General features: G+C 39.2%; 1 protein-coding gene across 2 annotated transcripts in view; it reads right to left on the bottom strand.

Moving 5' to 3' along the window:
• Positions 1 to 2,151: 2,151 nt before the first annotated feature.
• grm5b (glutamate receptor, metabotropic 5b) overlaps positions 2,152 to 15,694 on the bottom strand; it is an 85,453-nt gene continuing 71,910 nt past the window's right edge. For both annotated transcript variants that reach the window (XM_085184164.1, XM_085184165.1), the window contains exons 16-18: positions 15,418 to 15,600; positions 14,690 to 14,856; positions 2,152 to 11,244 (exon numbers count right to left, since the gene is read on the bottom strand). In XM_085184164.1, coding sequence (XP_085040290.1) covers positions 10,164 to 11,244; positions 14,690 to 14,856; positions 15,418 to 15,600 — 1,431 coding nt within the window. In that variant the 3' untranslated portion in view covers positions 2,152 to 10,163. The remainder of the gene's footprint in view (positions 11,245 to 14,689; positions 14,857 to 15,417; positions 15,601 to 15,694) is intronic.

The raw sequence follows: 15,694 nt of genomic DNA on the forward strand, positions 1-15,694 counted from the left end.
GTTCCCAGATGGTACAGTGGACACGTGTGTGACTCCTGTGATTAAAGCACCTTTCTTTCAGCTTAACGAGTGAACCGTCAGCTCGTTCAAACACACGTTAAAGTCCGTTTGGCTCGACACCACCGAACAGTGGCAGCAATATAACATAGCTAACATTAACAGTGCAGTGAATCCTGCTTGTGCCATGATATTCAGGACTGCAAACCGAGCAGCATCACTGACTTTCAGCCTGTTGTGTTTGTGGATATATGACTGACTTTAATTATCCATAAAATCATCACATTCTCTGTAAGATTAAAGTCAACTATTGAACGGTGTATATTTTGGAGTAAAGGCTTTAAAACCAAGTTAGTACAAACATCGCTAATGTCACATAACTTTCCCGACATGTGGCCAACAGTAATGTTTTAATGTTCTTCATTATAAAAAACATTTGCGCATAAATAAGTGACATAATATTCAGTACTTACTTCTGAAAGTTTACTCTTGGCGGCTCCGCTTCAGCCGTTTTTTTCGGCAAAATTATCCACACCACAGGCGAGCTATGAAATCTGGGATATGTTGGGCCATGAAGGCTACAGCGACCCATTCTTAAAATTCAGGGAAATTAAGGACGCATTTGAGGGCCGCATTTCGAGCAGCCTTTGAATTGGGACAGGCTTCGTCGTGTCGCTGTGACGTAATCGGCCTTAAAATGCGGACTTTAAGGCTGCAGACCCCAAATCCGGTCATTACATCCTGGCTTGTGTAGTTACTAGGTAACAAAAGCTCAACACTGCCCCTAGCGTCCTGGAGCACTTCCGTTGTGTTTTGGAATTTGCATGTGCTTTGGGGTTTACAAGTGTTTTGGAGTTTGCATGTGTTTTGGAGTTTGCAAGTGTTTTGGAGTTTGCAAGTGTTTTGGAGTTTGCAAGTGTTTTGGAGTTTGTACGTGCTTTGTCTCTAGGGGCCACCGTAGTTCAGGCACATTAATGCGGACTGGTAAAAACTCTGGTTGTCCAACTCAGATGTGCACTATAACAAATAATTTCTCTACTTAAGCTAAGACGGATCCTTACTTCTTCTGTTTTATTGTTATGATATTTATTATTTACCTAATACTTTGACTGCAGTGCAATGAGCAGACAGAATGATAGTCATTTTACAAGTTGGGAGGCAATGATCCAATACCGGTGCTCTATTTTCCCCAGATTTAAAAACTACAACCTCACCGAGAGGAACTCATTAGGGACGTTTATGTAAGACTGCATTAAGTTGGCAGCCAAGCGTGAGTAAATAAACAGTGACTAAACAAAAAAACCAAAGACCTTTATGTAATGTTTGCTGACTATGTCACGACTGATATTTGATGTGTTTAACAAAGTCAGAATACCTACTGATATTGCATCAATCTGCTTTTAATCATAATAATATGAATATGTTTCTATTTGTCATAAATTTGCTCCATATTTGCTGGATGCTGAGATTCAGTTTTAGTGCACCTTTCATATTAAAGAAGATTAAACCTGAGGTTATTGCTGTCCTTTTATCCATTTTATCAGATCATTCATTTATTTCATTCATTACTTTTTATTTCATTACTTTGCACATTCACAACAAATTCTGTAAAATCGATGAAACTGCTGTGAGTATTGTAAGTCTATAAACGATATGATTAAACATCCATTTGTGCCCACGTCCACACCTACAGCCAATTTAGAATCTTAAATTAGCCCAGCATGCATGTCTTTGGACTGCGGGAGGAAGTCAAAGCACCTGGAAACAACATGCACACTCATAACATACAGGCACCATGCCGGTGCAAACCTGGAACCTTCTAGACACTTTGAACCAATGAAAAAACTATTTGTTGGTATATTATTTTATCTTCAAAAACAGGCCTGCTGACTTTTCACTATTTATCTTGCAGTGACCCCTTTAATTAAAAGTAATTATTTCACTTAATGCACAACTATTTTTTCCCTCACATCTTTCATATTATATGTACAAACTGTAAATCCAAAATAATATATGTAAAAAAATGTGAGGATACAAGGAAGTCAGTCATATTTTTTAATAACAATTTCAATATTGATTCAAAGGTACTTTGTAGTACACCTACACAATGATTATCAATGGCATAAAAAGAAAGACTTTTTTTTTGTCATCCCCCCCAACACACACACACACACCACAACCCTTCTCCTCTTGGACTCCACAGCACTGCTGCATGGTGGTCACATTTTCTGAAAGGTACCAAAATACATGTGTTATAGCCCAGTGAAAAAACCAAACAAACCATATGTGACTCATATGTGCAAGTTAAAGACTGCTCTGTGCATTTTTTCCATGTTGAACTGGCTACTCAGGCTGTCTCTTGGTGCCCAGCTGGTGGGCGTTTGACTACAGTGAGTCAAACTGGTGACTTTTAAAAATCGACCAGTTAATGCCAAAGTACTGTGGCAGCACAGTGTTTCTGCCGAGAGGAGATATGCATAACAAAAACGTGAATTTGTACGTTCCATCAGTAACGTAAAGTAAAGAGATATTTTTCTGGTATGTGGACGTGCAGCGAGTTTACAGCTGCCTTGTGTTGACCTAACTGCTAGAGCTCACGTCGCTTCCCGGAAGCACAGGCTTCAATGCTTGTGATTCTTCGGTGATCCCTTTAATGCATCTGCACTTCCTGCCTGTCAACTCATCTTTGTTCTTCAGCTTTTCCCACTTATGGCACCAAGGAGAAAAAAAAGTAAGCAGAGCAAAACGGCAGTGAAAAATTGGAGGCACAGGACAATGATGCATGTGCTCTTAAAACACAGATCACCTATAATGTGAACATATTTCTAAGGAGGTGTGTCCAGATTTGTGCCAAATTTAAGTGGTTTTGAAATGGAACTTACTGGCTAATGATTCGATCAAATAATGTTAACTGTGCTTTTTATTGCTCAAAAACAACAACAAAATTCATCCACACTGGATGTCAATTTGAAGCCTCTCTCCCCCTGGCTATTCTTAAAAAAAAAAAAAGACCTCCCTTATTGTGGTTTTCTTTTTTTTGCTATACCCTTTAACGAAAAATCTTTTGTTCTATTAAAAAAAAAAATACAAGAAACAACTGATTAACACTCCCACTCTCCTTGTTCTTTTTTTTTCTATTCCCCAGTGGTGAAAGATCAGCCCAGAGAAAGGCCTTCATGAGAGTAATCGTGAGCCCGATTGGAAGAAGACATAAAGATGAATTAATTGGGAGATGAGAAAAACTCCACTTTGGCTAAATCTATTCCAGGTCTTCTGGGATCCTCTAAAAAGCCTATGAAAAAAGCTCCAGTGTCAGCAACAAACAAGTGTGGAATCCAGTCCCACAAACCTTTGTGTTTGTTGCGTCTGAGGCTGGGCTAAAACTAATTGAGTAATAAAATCTGCCATAAGCAGACATGAACAAACTCCTCACATCACTTCTCGCTAACCCACAACAAAGCCACTGAGAAACAAACTGTATTTTCCAAACAGCCTGAACCACATATTCTTATATTTGACACTTTACACAACTGAATGAAAATAATAATAATGATAGTCAACCATCCAAAGATAAAACCATCTTTCATTACATACATAGCATTGAATTACATTCTAGAGTTCTTAACACCACGAGTTAAATGAAAACAAAACAGCAAAAATAAAGTCACACTTAAAAGTTTTCCACTAACAATCGAAACCACATGGGAGGATAAACACTGCCATTTTCCATTAGGAAATGATCAGTTTGATCCACTGTTATCATATCAAGATATTGGCACAGGTACAGAGCTTATCAAAACTTTTCTTGGTGTTTTTTTCCAATGACAGATGTAACTGTGGTTTAGTCAGATTTTTCGCAGTGTTTGTCCACCCATTCAAAAAAATACAATGAGAAAAAGTTGGCACTGAGTGGAGAAGCTCAAATGAATAGTGCTGTGAGGAACCTGGGGTTACATTGCAACTGAAGCTCAACTTTTCCTTCATATATTGTTAATAAATAAGAAAACTAATTTACATCCATCATAAATCTTAATTTTAGTAGCTATTTTTTCATCTTGACTACCTAAAAACCTCTCAGTATATATAGAAAAAATATATTTGGTTCTATATACTCAGTACAGATAAATCGGCTCCTCCATTTATAATAACCCATCATCTTTCTTTATCAAAATGAAGATTAAAGTAGACTGCTCCGATGAGCTTGGCTGAATAATGATTTTGATAAATCTGGGATGTAAAGAGACTTGAGCGCAACACAGGCCCTTCATTTATATGCAGATGAGCTTCCTTTGTCAGTAAATGAAATGTATTTTTCTTGCTCAGAATATCAGACTCAGTGTTCCAGAAAAACACAAAATGTTTATACTGGATTACAAGCTTGTAAAAAGTCACTACAACAAATCAGTCAGCAATCAGACACCAACGCCTCAACTATCTCAAGTGAGCAGTAAAAATGTAAACGTCACTTCTGTAGGCAACATTCATCCTATTTATGTCACGAACGCTCTAGTGTCACACACTCTACTGCAAATAGAACCTCATCAGAATTTGAAGCAGGGGCATTAACAAGGATTTTACTTGTGTTTTCATGTCCACTGCGGTGATCCAAGCTTAGATTGACACAAATGAGGAATATAAAAAACACAATAATTACAGAGGAAGTCACCGTCACATGGTGTGCTATTCAGAGCTTGGTTTAATTCTCTGGGTGTAAAGAAGTATATTTCATAAATTCCACAGCCTCCTGCTCTGCATGTAAAACGTTAATGCTCTAAAAACAACACTGACCTGGTTAAAAATGTATTTCACTTCCTTACAAATCTTTAAGCCACATAAATAAATACTCAAACTTCTCTTTCATTTCTTATCAGTATAATATTACAACCTAACCTCTTAGTATGAATTATTCCTCTATACTCGGAACAACATTACCCACACTGACTACCTAAATACCAAAATATCAAAATGCACATCCTCCAGTTAAAAAAAAAAAAAGACAAACGAACAAAAGCAGCATGAGACCAGCAGCTTCAGACAAACATACAAAAATACAGTCACTGATTTTTAAGACATCTAATTTACCACCTTCAGCGCCTCGGTTTTCAGTAAGCCGATTGCAGCAAAAGTAGTTTCATGAAACGCTTCCAAAAAGCCAACATTCAGGATGATGATATTCATCTTGTAATGTTTTGTACAGCACAGTTTAGAGTCTAAATGCTGTTATTTTATCCTGAAAATGCAATCTAGCTTTCAACTCAGTTGGTCGATCATACAGTCATATTGAGGAATGTTTCTTTTTTGCAACACTACTGCAGGCCTGAGAATTATCTTGAAATAATCAGTATCAATTTATATCTCTGACTTCCAATAAGAAAGCTAAAATAAAGAGCAGATAGAACTACTTATAACTATATAACTGCTTATGAGAAAAAGAGAAGAGGGCTTTGTTGCTCTCTGCCTCGAAAAGATTTCACCAACACTTTTAGGAGTTAAATTATTTATAACATCCACTAAACTGCACTCAGACGGGTGGTCATCACGATACAATATAAGTACTATAATGACAAAGCAAACCTCTCTGGACATGCCCTGTCAGAGTACACAACCAAAAGTCTGTGTGGTGTTTACATAGTAAACATTACTCATTTTTTCCCCCCTGTTACCAAATTAAATAACATTTCTAGCAAGGCAGTGAGAGAGGCTGCTCCGCCACACAGCACTCCCAGTCAAACTCATCCCTAATGGAGAAATAACGCTCTTTCTCATCCCTCCCTCTGCAAGAGTCAGTGGTGAGGGTCAGCTTAAATGCACCACTCTTGGACCTCATAGAGTGATAGCCTTATTCCGTTCAGTAGCAATTCAGTAGAGTAGCAAACGTTTAAAATCGAGGCTTTCCTCACATTATGATCAACAGAGGAAAATAAGCATCACAGGAGATTATTATATATATATTTATATCTGGCTCTATATCAGAATATATGGGTTGAGAAGCAACAGGAATCATCCTGATAACAGGTCGACTGATTTTATATTTTCATCCAAAAGGCATGAAAAATGACTGTGTGTCATTTTGATCAACAGCTGACCGCATCTGGATTAAAAGATATTTTTAAGCGCAGGGATTATCAGTCCAATTCTATAAAGTGCATTTATCAGACTTAGTCAACACATTTTGGGGGGACATCAACAGGAAATCAAGATTTTGCTGAACATGGTCATCACCATTATCATAAGAACAATCATTAACTGAGTTCATGCTAGATTATTATGAGCCATCATGTTTGGGATTCAGGAGGCAGGATCAGGTCTAGTTTTCTGTTGCTTGCTCTGCATTTGTTGTGAATTAGAGTTTCCCAATTTCACCTGGAAAAAGAAATCCCATGATGCGAACTTTTCCTACTGTGTAATAATTACAACATACTCTTAAAACCCACGTCTGTAGATTTAAGATGATGTCACAGAACTTAAAAAGAATAAGATAGCAACTGATGCAAGCACTGATCCTGTCTTTTCTGCAGGGGTAGCTCTTCTGCCTTTTTCAAGGGGGGTGGATAACACGCAGTTGAAGTGCTGAAGCAAACTCTATGTTACCCTATCGGCGCATTATACAGCATATTAACGGGCTCCTCCCAAATAAATGCTCAACAATAGGGCAGGTTAATTTTTAACAACAGGTCAGGACACAGATTATTAAAATTAAATGAGTAGTTATAGCAGTAGTGATGCAGCAGTTTCAGAAGAAGAAGAGGGGCGAATTTTGTCTGAAGTTATATTTAGAAAATCTTAGATGATTTATTCTTTCTCATATGCAAAAACCTCTGAGCAATAATCTGAGATTGTTGTTGTGTGCATGTGTGTATTTTTCCATTTGGGAACCAAAGAAATTTTTTTTTTCTTGTTTTGACTTGGATGCATACCACTAAGGAGACATGACATCAGGTTTATGACTTAATAAACCTGTTCACCCCACACAAAAAGCAGCAAAAAAGTACAACAAATGATGGCACCAACAGTTAATGTCCTTACTGATCTAAATCTGCAGCCATGTCTTAAACAAACTGGACTCTAAACTGAGTAAGTAACATTGCAAAAATAGGAAATTACCCCACATTTGTTGATTATTTGAAATCAACAAATGTCCTAATTTCATTCAATATAGATTACAAAATGCAAAGAAAATGTTCAACTAATCTCTCCACCCTCCTCAAGGTTCAATTGTCCTCCACCGAGTAAAGAATGATGAAAAAGAACCAGAAAACAGTGTTTTGATTTGATTTAACATATGCACCTTGTGTACAGATGGATAATATTGCTTTTACACTGGAAAATGTGGAGTATTTATATAGAAAATATCCAAAACAATATAAATAGTTTTACATTTACATATTTTTTAAGAAACCACGTATTTACCCACAACTGAGTAAGCTAGACCCTTCCTAACCCCTTTGGCACAATAGTCATATTAATATTATTATATCGTATGTATACAAGACATTTGAATAGGAATGGTCACTCACACATTCAGAGTAGTAACACAGTTTCTGTAGTCGTAACACATATTGGTACTGTATGTTATAAGATAGCTCAAAAAGATCTCTTTTTTCTTTTTCTTTTTTAACATTTGCTGATATGTAAATAAACGTACTTTCATCTGAAACAAAACAGAACTGTCATTGCATGCCCTTAGTATTTACAGAGTCATTTTGTCTGAGTTTGTTCTTGCTGGCTACTGTAGAGCACAAATTCGTAAGTAAACTCAAAAAGGAGGAACCAGACTGTGGACTATCATGATGGACAACAATGCAGCACTTATTTTTGGTGTGTTGTGTTTATCAACGGTTCAATTAGTAATCGCTTTAATGGTATGTGCACACTGTATACACGCCACATAAAAATAAAATGTATTTAAAAAACTGCTCGTGTTGTGTCTGAAAACCTCCTGGTTTTAATTTTTTTTGTATTTGTGTTTTTTGCTTTGCTTTGCAAAAACTGATTTTCTCGGTTGAAGGAGCTGAAACAAAGCCAAGGCCTTGTTTCTCAAAAGCATCTTAGTAAATATATTCAGTGGCACATTTTTCCTCCAGGTACAGGCGTTGGCACATATACATAAGAACACTCTATTTAAAGGCATACCCAAAATCTTAAAAAGCCAAATCTGATCTCCTACAAATATATGAACTACTGTTGCCAAACACTTTGAGTTCACTCACATTTTCCTCAGTCTAGGATATATGGCACGAAGCCAGACTTTAAAGACTAAACCAATGGACTTAAATTCTTACTGAAGTGAGAATACTGACCGCATGAAGCTATAGGCGGTAAAGAAACAACCAGCCTTATTGTCTTGGTCTTAATTCAATAATTAAAATGTCAAATCTCAAAAACGCATTGCTATTTCGTAGGGGATCATTTGCATCTTGCTTCTATTTAACCATGACTTCCTGAAGTATTGTCATCACCACACGGTTGCCAGGCAACTAACAGAGACTTCCTACATTTACCTGACAGATAAAGCATGAGAGTGGTATCGATTGCCTGCTCTTGTAACCGCAGCCAATTTTCCACAATAAGGAAGTATTCCTTTAAGTCAATACTACTTGAGGTCTGGGTAATTTTCAAGTCTGTGTTTTCCTGGATCTGCATCACTGACATTTTTATTTGGCTATACTGGATGTCAGTCATCATCAACAGTCAACTAGTATGGTCTTGTGAGACTAACAGTTATGTGGCAGCAGTGTATTAAGTAAACCTAACATTTAAAAAAATCTACCTAATGCTCAATTTTTGTGAACATCTTTGGTTGTTCTGCCACCTTTGTTTAAAAAAATAAAAATCATAGCACCTGAGCAACAGATGGACCTCATAGTGGCTGAGGAGGACGCTCCCCAGCTTGAATCGATCAGTTTGTACCCACTGACATTATAGATTGCCGTGATTTCAATTAAACCCATTCAGAGTGCTGTCTGTGATGAAACAGAGCGACTGTGTCTTGCTGACGTATTGTATAGAGAAAATGTCATGACTGGGATCCAGCTAAGCCTCGCAAAATGCAGTGTTAAATGTCACACATCAACATTCAGCTTTGAGATCAGACGTTTGCCAATGATCCACCTGAACCTCATTTAATGACTAAGATGTTTATGGTAAAACAAGGCCTGGTCTTTTCAGTCCCTCTGTCGTCCTCTTTCTCAAGTCACACACAGAAAGCTACAAAAGGTTTGGTCCCAACAGCTTCAGGAGTCATGTAGAAAACATACATTCAAACTTCTGAAGAAAACTAATTGGAAGAGTAGAAAATACTGAAATGATCACAGGATAAAAGAAAGCCGTGAGACAGAGAGGGACCAGGGACATAAATAGCTTGGAGCAGATTGGGAAGCTGAATAAATGAAAAGGTGGTTCTTAACATACTGCCTGTATATGTTAACACTGTTGATGCAATGCACTTTGTCAGAAGCGTGTTGGATTTAATAATCAAAGAAAAATCTGTAACCTCATACATATTTACAGTGTTTCCCTTACATTGTATTTGTATCAATGTGCCCACAGTTGTGTTTGTCAATGTGCACCTGTGTAAATGTGCCTACGAGCCAATGTATGTGCTCTTGATAGCCTCTGACAATTCTTATAGGCTGAAGGAGTCTTTATTCATCAATACTGTTTGCTGTCATGTTGCCATCACATCTGATTAACTAAGATACAGTAAAAATGCACACGCACGCACACACACACACACACACACACACACACACACACACACACACACACACACACACACACACACACACACACACACACACACTCTTTCTCTAATTAGTTGATAGCCAAGTTACCTTAAGGCCACTACCCAAACTTCAATGATGAGTAGCCTCAGACCCTCACAAATGATCCCTGGCCTTACTGGTGCCAAAACACTTCAAAGTTATAGTGGCCAATTTTGCAGTTTTCCATCCACATTCGTGAGAAATGGCAAGAAAATACAACATGGGCAAGTTTCTTAGACTCGCAACTCACTGCAAACATGTAAACACAAACACAGTTTGGTGTCTTCACCAAACTTGTCCTACATTTCTCGGGCAAATGGATTTGTCTACCCATTATCTCTTCTGTTTACAAGCTGTGTTGTTTTTGAGTGCTTTTCTTCATTTCTGTGATTCATCTCTGCCTCACAGTGAGGATGAACTCTGGCTGTAGTTTCTGAGTGTCAGTCTGGTGTATCTGGGCGAAGGGGGTGAGGGGGGAGGGTGGGACGGGACTGGAGGGAGACAAAGACCTGTCTCAGAGACAGGTGAGCCACTGCTGGAAGCCAGAGAGTCACGGAAAGGTGACGGAGGAGTCAAAGCAATTAGCTCCTCCTCCAACTCTGCCCTCCTCAGAGGGGAGTCGGTGAGGCAGGTGAGCCGATCCCCTCGCATGGGGGAGCGGGACGGGGAGGCCTGGGGGTGAGGGGGTGGTAGGGGATATGGTGAATGAGGCATAGAATGAATGGGACAGCCACCCCGGCCTCCAAAGCTTGATTCAACAGGAGGAAGCGGCTGGACATCAGCGTAGGTGGTGAGGGTCGGGGGCATCTGGAGTTCACGGGGTAACAGATAGGGGTCGGTGGGATGAGGAGATGGAGGTGTGTGTTTCTGCATGTGTGAGTGTGATGGGGAGGACGAGAGCATCATACTGTTGAGCTCCGTTATGTTGGCAGTGAAGCGGTTAACCACACAGCTGATCTGATCCATCAGTGAACTCTGGGGCTCCCCTGGGCGATCGTCCACAATAACCAATCTACCGTCACTCCCTGTAACAATAGAGCCGCTGCTGGGAGGACCGCAACTGCTGCCGCTGCCGGCGCTGCAGATGCTGCTCGGATACTTTGGAATACTGCCCATCTGAGGCTCCTCTCCCGAAGTCGCTCCTATTCTCTGGCTGACTGTGCTGATCGGTGAAGGCGTCTGTGGTCGGTATGTGATCGAGTAGCGCTCCTCTGCTTCTGAGAGCTCATACAGGGTCTTGTCAGTGACATTGTCAGGATGAGTGGGGAGAGAGGACATGGACGGGAGTGAGGGCAGAGGGACATGTGGTGGCAGGTCAGCCCCACTGCAGTAATGTTCCTCAGGGGTTTTGGAGAAAGGCTTAATAACAGCAGTCTGATTGTTCTCTTTCTTCTTGATGTGGAATGACAGACGCTGCCACAGGTGGTTCCCACGTGAACTGCTGCGCTCTGTCTGTGCCCACGACACTGATTTACCATTGGAGCTACAGAAAAGGATGAAAAAGAGACAAGAGAGTGTTGAGGAAAGATTTCATTTATTTTGTGCATGCACACAGTTTGACATAAGGCTGTCTAACGGATTACAAACATTTCTCTTACTTCTTTGAACTGATCATTTTTCTGGCATTATAAGTGGTATTTTAATATTCTACTCAGAGGATTTGCTTGTGGTTCTGTTATTACTGTATGGCACACAACACTGTATATCATTTCAAACCCAAGATAGTACTGCTAAATTCATTTTTTGTTTATCCAATACAGTTCGACTCATTATGCTGTTCATTAATATTTTAAGTCTTTCTTGTTAACAGTCATGTGAAAAAGAAAGGTAGATCTTGTATGAAACTAAGTACACCCTTACTGCTTCCACAGGAACTAAGATGATAAGTAGCAGTGAGGTGTTGCTAATCAAATGCACTTGATTAACTGATCATTAACCATTGTGAACAATTCTTTTAAAACAGAAGTCTTGGCAGCACATTGTCAAGGAGGAAAATATCATCAGCAATGCTCTTAGTTGTACATTTGTTGGTGCCCTTCAATCTGGGATGGTAAAGAGACCATTCTCAAACAATTTGAAGTCCTCCACAGTGAAGAAGAACTAACAGACATTCAAAACAATTGTCAGTCTTCCCAGGAATAAATGCCCTGGCAAGGTGAATCTGTGCCAAAATCCAAGAGCTACATCTCAGACTCTACAGGCCTCAATTAACATGTTAAATGTTAAAGTTAATCACACCGCAAGTAGAAACAGACTGAACAAGTATAGCTTGTTTGGAAGGGTTTGCCTTCTCTAAAAACAACATAGAAGCACAACTTTACAAAGTTGCATCTGAACAAATCACAAGACGATCTGAGAAAACTCATATAGAAAATTGTGAAGTTATTGAATCATAGAGTGCATTTAGTACTTCACAGGTTTCTTTATCACATGTCTATGTTGATTAGTACTGTCAGTTAATACTATATATAAAAACGTATCCAAATGGAGCCTTTACTCGGACAAAGAAACCAGTTTGACTTTATAAGCGTAGTAATTTAAAGCTTATAAAATCAGTAGCTTGTTCTTCAGTGTTCTGTCAGGTTCTTTCATCCTGCTTTTATTTCTTCCTCCAGCTTACTTTTTTCCCCGCTTCACATCAGTCACAGCGCTTCCACCCTCTTACCACCACCTCCATCCCTTTGTCAGGTTAATTAGTGTGATTAATCTAAAGTTGAACTCCTGATTAAAAGTCACACCGCCATGGCTGGGAGTGAAACGAACTGAAATCACTCTGGAGACACACAAACCCACACACAGGCTGTGATGCTTACACTCACATACACACAGACACACACACACACATACACACACACAAACCATACGCCATGCATGTTGATTGAGCAAACCTGACAAAGCCAAGAAAGAGTTGATTATCTTATCTTAAATTTGATCCTATTAGAAATAGGGGTTTTGGAAGGCTTCTTGAGGGGCTACGGTTCTACCAGAGCCAGTACAAGAAGAGAGAAACCACTTTAAGAATCATAAACAGAAGTTGATCCATCCATGCCACCAAAAGGACAAATATTTGCTTTGAAACTAGTGGAGCATCACCAGTGGTGATGTTGCACTGAAGCAAGTGAAGTTTGCAGCTCCGCTGGAATTTGCAATTCAATTATGATCAATACCTACACCCTTACAGGTTTGTTCACACACTTACTCACACATTTGTCTAAAAGTGTGATCATCTATCATTAACCCTTTACTGGGTACTCACTGAAATATTAGGAAATCTAAATTTAAATTCAAAAACCCCAGATCAATTTATTACATATGAATTCTGATCTGTTAAGAAGAAGTTACGAAAGATCACAAATTTCACAGAATGAATTAGAAAAAATCTAAATTAAAGATTGAGAGCAAACATCAACTTTTATCTGAAACTGACTTTTTTTTATGAAGGAATCAGCTTGTTGATGAGAGCTGGGTCTCACACTACTACCCACAGAGGTAACGGCAGTTTATATTGGAATAGTCCATTGTGTCCAAGCCTCCAAAGAAAGGGCACTGGATAAAGACCACATCCTAGAATGTACTCATCTTCTTTTTGTTGGATAATCACCTTGAATTCGACTCTTACAGTCACTTTCACCACACATATTACTACTGTGATATCTGTGGGCATCCGAGGAAGAACATTTGGCCCATAACACCACAAGCCATCATGCACCTGCTCTCAGTGCAATGAACAAGGCAGGAATAGTTTGACCACACAACACACTTGCTGCTTGCCACTGCCAGATTTAGCTTCCTGTGATGATTTTTAAAATGAGACGAATAAAATTCAAATCACATTTGTTTCTTACTTTTAATGTTTGGTTTCCAAACTTTAAACCTTTCACTGAAGATTTCAGGTTTATCACTATTTATCAGAACCCACTGAACAGATTCCAGGTAGAACATTTATAAAAGTTTCCACCAGAAAACAAAACTGATTCATGTATGGGGACAAGTCGATGAACCCTGTTAAGGTCTGTTTACTCCCTTAATTTCTGAGAATGTCCTGAAGGTAAATCCAGTATTTTTCCACAGTTCAGACATCAGTCAAACATGTCTTTTCTTTTTCCTCGGGTTTGCTGGACTCATGTCTGTATGTGTCTGTTCAGTTTACACAATGACAGCACCTCAAAGGCAACAGTTTCCAGCCCTGCACCGAAGAGACAGACAGCCCTCTGCCAATTATCACCGCCCACAGAGGATGACAGGGCCATAAGAGAAAAGGGGAAGAGCAAAATAAAGCAAATGAAGAAGGAAACACTTGTGACATTTCATATAAGAGTGTGATTGAAATCTTGCTTGCCAAGCGGGGTGTGCTGGAGGAACCTGCTGACAAACAAAAATATTTCTTGTCTATTTTTTCTCCCCTTTTCATTTCGGGCAAGTGGCTTTGCGTCACTCCCTTTGTGTCTTTTGATTGGTTCCTTGTCACTGTAGATGACTTGTGGATGGCCTTAAGCAGGGTGTGAAAGCTATTATGTCTCTTTGATCAAACTACTCCTTTACCCTTTTCTTTTCTTCTTTTCTTATCACTTCCCCTCTTCATCTCTCTCTCTATGCATCTTCTTCTCCATTTATAATTCTCTTTTTAGTATTTTCCTTAACCCTTCTTCAGCTCATTCCAATCTCTTCCTTTGCTGTATCTCCATTAGGCAATTGTCTGCAGTTCATGTCAGGGTCAGAAGAACAGTCAGACAGAGTCGATGGAGTTCAGAGAATCAATCTCTTAGAGAGCTTAAACACACCGACACACACGTACATGCACACACCATAAATAGTCTCAGAGTGGGCTATTGGAGAAATGGTGCCTTGGAATATAACTGAAGAGCAACCCGGCATTAACCTGGTCAACAAGCCTCTTGGGTACACACAATCCACACACGCAGAAATACCTGAGTGTCTCTCCAGTGGAGCCTCTCCGTTTCCACAGGTTAACCAGACTGGAGGAGCGGCTGGCAGCTGAGGATGATTTGCCATCGCCCACATGCATGCGCACCACCGTGCTAGTGGTGAAGGCACTACGCACATTACGCTCTGGTTTAGCCAGAATGATGTACACCTGATGGAAACGGTTAGATATGAACAGTGACTACTTGTTGTCATTTACTGCAAAGATAAACGGCACTATGCAAATTTCTGGAGAGACTTTGATTGCCTTGGCTACACAAATTGGTCTTTTAATCTTTTTTTTTTTTTAGAATAATAATCAAGCCTCTCATGACTCACCTTAATATTCTAAACATATTATAAAAAGAAAATTCTCAAAAGAAGCTTCTGCTAAGTTTTGATTGACTGAATTTCTTGTTTGTTTTTTTTACTGTAGTGACAGTGTACAAGAAAATCTAGATCCTGATATTACAAGTGCTGAAACATCTGTGATTAAAATATCAAAAGAGACATTCTCTTGAATCTTAGTATTTATCTATTCAAATATTTGACTCAAATTCTCACAACTGGTGGGGACCAACAGTGAGCTCTGTTGCAATGGTTGCAATGAAGCTTAATGTAGTTTATGCACAGATTTAGATTACAACTATAGTCGGTTTCAGGTAATATTCATAAAAACAACAGACAAGCAATCAGAATGAAATGAAAAGCAATTTAAGCAAAGCAACCTTACCTTGGGTACAAACATGCAGCACAGAGCCACAGTGGCACTCAGGCTGACACTGAAGCACATGGTGATAATTTTGTAGTTAGAGCCAAAGTAGATGGGTACAAATGCCAGCCAGATAATACAGGTGGTGTACATTGTAAAGGCAATGTACTTAGCCTCATTGAAATTAGCTGGGACGTTGCGGGTCTTGGAGGGAAAGAGAAAGAGAAGCATAAGTAAACATTCCTTCATTTCCCTTCCCAATTCCTGATGTGCATTTCGCTGTGATCAAGAAAAATAA

Source organism: Neolamprologus multifasciatus, chromosome 14 (assembly GCF_963576455.1).
Source record: "Neolamprologus multifasciatus chromosome 14, fNeoMul1.2, whole genome shotgun sequence".
NCBI lineage: Eukaryota > Metazoa > Chordata > Actinopteri > Cichliformes > Cichlidae > Neolamprologus > Neolamprologus multifasciatus.